Consider the following 2,178-nt stretch of genomic DNA (forward strand, 5'->3'; position numbering starts at 1 on the left):
CATTGGCATCTAAAGCAAGAGTAAGTGACTATTTACTAAAAAAGCAATGCTGCACAGTAATTCCGGGCCCTGCATTGATCTACTTACAAAGACGCAAGTACCATTATAAAAATTATAAAATGAAATGGTTACAGTTGTAAATATGTCTGGACAATATCAAGCTATATTCAAGTATATGTCTGGATGAACTATGAAATAACCCAGCATTGCTGAAAGATGTGCATCAATCATACAGAAAAGAACCATTATATAATCCTATTGATATTTTCTTCATAGTGCATACATACTTGTGTGCTCGGATCCTATATGTATTTGTTAATGAACAGTGTATTTGTTAACAGTGTATTTGTTAATGAACAGTGGCACCTTAATCATCTTTTTACCCTAATTAGAAAAGAAAAAGTCAGACATGTATAACCCATCTGGAAAATGTTCCCTCTGTCTGAAAGTAATTTATTATTTCCCATCAATATGCCATAGACCACCTACTGTACATACCAATAAACTGGCAAACATCAAAGTCCTACATCTTTATCCTAAAATAGTAATTTTTATAATATACATCAAAGAGCTATCTTCTACCTTTACCCCTTGCATTTAGCTTAGACCAGCTTCTCAATGCCACATTATTCCTGAAAATTCTTGACATGTGAAAAATAAAATTTGTTTTTTTCTCCAGTGGCTAAAGCTTTCACTAACACACATTACAGCTGTGTCCGTTCACAAAGAACAATGACAAACCTATTATAAATAAGCACAAAGCAAAACATTTACTTGCATATGTTTGCATCATCTATCAACAGTGAAATCTATTAACTTATTTTGGCAAATGTTCAAAAAAAAATGAAGAATTCCATTTGTATTTTTTTTTACTATTTTTACATTGCAAGGTAACAATAAACATTCAACATGCCTTTGTACAAGGTTGTGACTTGGTTACAAATTAACAATAACAATGCACAGAAAAAGAAACTTTTTTTTTTGTTTTGTTCTCTGTTAATTACCCCCGCAAGTTTGTTTTTAACTTTTCATCTTCAGTGTGGCACCGTGAGCCATTCCTCGGACTTAAGAAGCAGGGAAGTCCCTTGTCTACTCGACTTTCTAGTGGCCTTCGGGTTTACTAGACTTGGTTTCATGATTGACAGATCCCGAAAGCCACGGGGAGACAGATCTTGAACTTGTTTGCTTAGCCATGCTGTAGTGGCTAATTACAGTGTAAAACCTTCCTCGTGAGTTTGAATCTTGTGCAGAATAGTAGGCATCCAAGGAGGATGGTATGCATCTCTTATGCTGCAATCACAATAGACAGAACATCATGTTTGACAATTTGTTAGAAATAAATAACAATTCTAGTCATTGAGCTGCATACACCAGCACATTACTGTATGGTCTATATTATGTCTGTAGTCCCATGACTGATGTCCAGTCCACCTCCAATATTGTACAAGCCCTTGCTAACCCCTTTATCTGCCTGTGCTTTAGAGTAATGTATTATCATAGTCTGCAGCAGAAGCACAGATCAACTTTCAGAAGCTCAGTTCACCTTGTATCTCTTGCCTCAACAGCCTTCCAGCCTCCTAATCTCTAGAGGAGAAACAGAGGAAGGACTCTGTGAGAAGGGATACAAATAAATTATGCTGTAGAGTTATGGGGCTTTGTGGCTTCTGCTGTGCACTATGAAGATGAACTGTTCCACAGTGCGTACAGCTACCAAGGTCAGCATATTTAATACTCACATACTACATTACTACGTTAAATATTTATAAATTATTGAATGTCCATAGCCTGGCCACACTTTCACTTTAAGACCAATTACATCCCTAACAGCATAAACCAATGATATTTATCTAAAAAGATTATTTCTCTCTCTTTATAAATTGTAACATTGTTGCTAGAGAATTGATGGAAGGCAGATATATTCCCAACAGGTTCTGGTCATACTTCAAGACTGAGGGAACTGTTAATTTTTGGTAAGAGCTGGATAGGGCTCCTTGGGATGAAGTGAGGGAAGAGATGGGTAGATCCCTATGCCATTTGTTCTGGCTTTGGACTATATGACAAGGCAAGATTAGATGGTGGTCTGTGCAAAGAGTTTAGTGCTCAAACAAACAGTATTTATTTTGGTCGTTTGCCTATGAAAGGAAACACAAGGTGAATTTTCCTGCTGACATTTTTTTT

At 36.3% G+C, this 2,178-nt stretch overlaps 1 protein-coding gene across 1 annotated transcript in view; it reads right to left on the reverse strand.

The window, feature by feature from the left end:
* Positions 1-851: 851 nt before the first annotated feature.
* The window catches only part of NSG2 (neuronal vesicle trafficking associated 2), a 45,489-nt gene continuing 44,162 nt past the window's right edge, over positions 852-2,178 (reverse strand). Inside the window, exon 5 of the mRNA XM_072400938.1 lies at positions 852-1,290. Coding sequence (XP_072257039.1) covers positions 1,102-1,290 — 189 coding nt within the window. The 3' untranslated portion in view covers positions 852-1,101. The remainder of the gene's footprint in view (positions 1,291-2,178) is intronic.

The sequence above is a fragment of the Pyxicephalus adspersus genome, chromosome 2 (genome assembly GCF_032062135.1).
Source record: "Pyxicephalus adspersus chromosome 2, UCB_Pads_2.0, whole genome shotgun sequence".
NCBI lineage: Eukaryota > Metazoa > Chordata > Amphibia > Anura > Pyxicephalidae > Pyxicephalus > Pyxicephalus adspersus.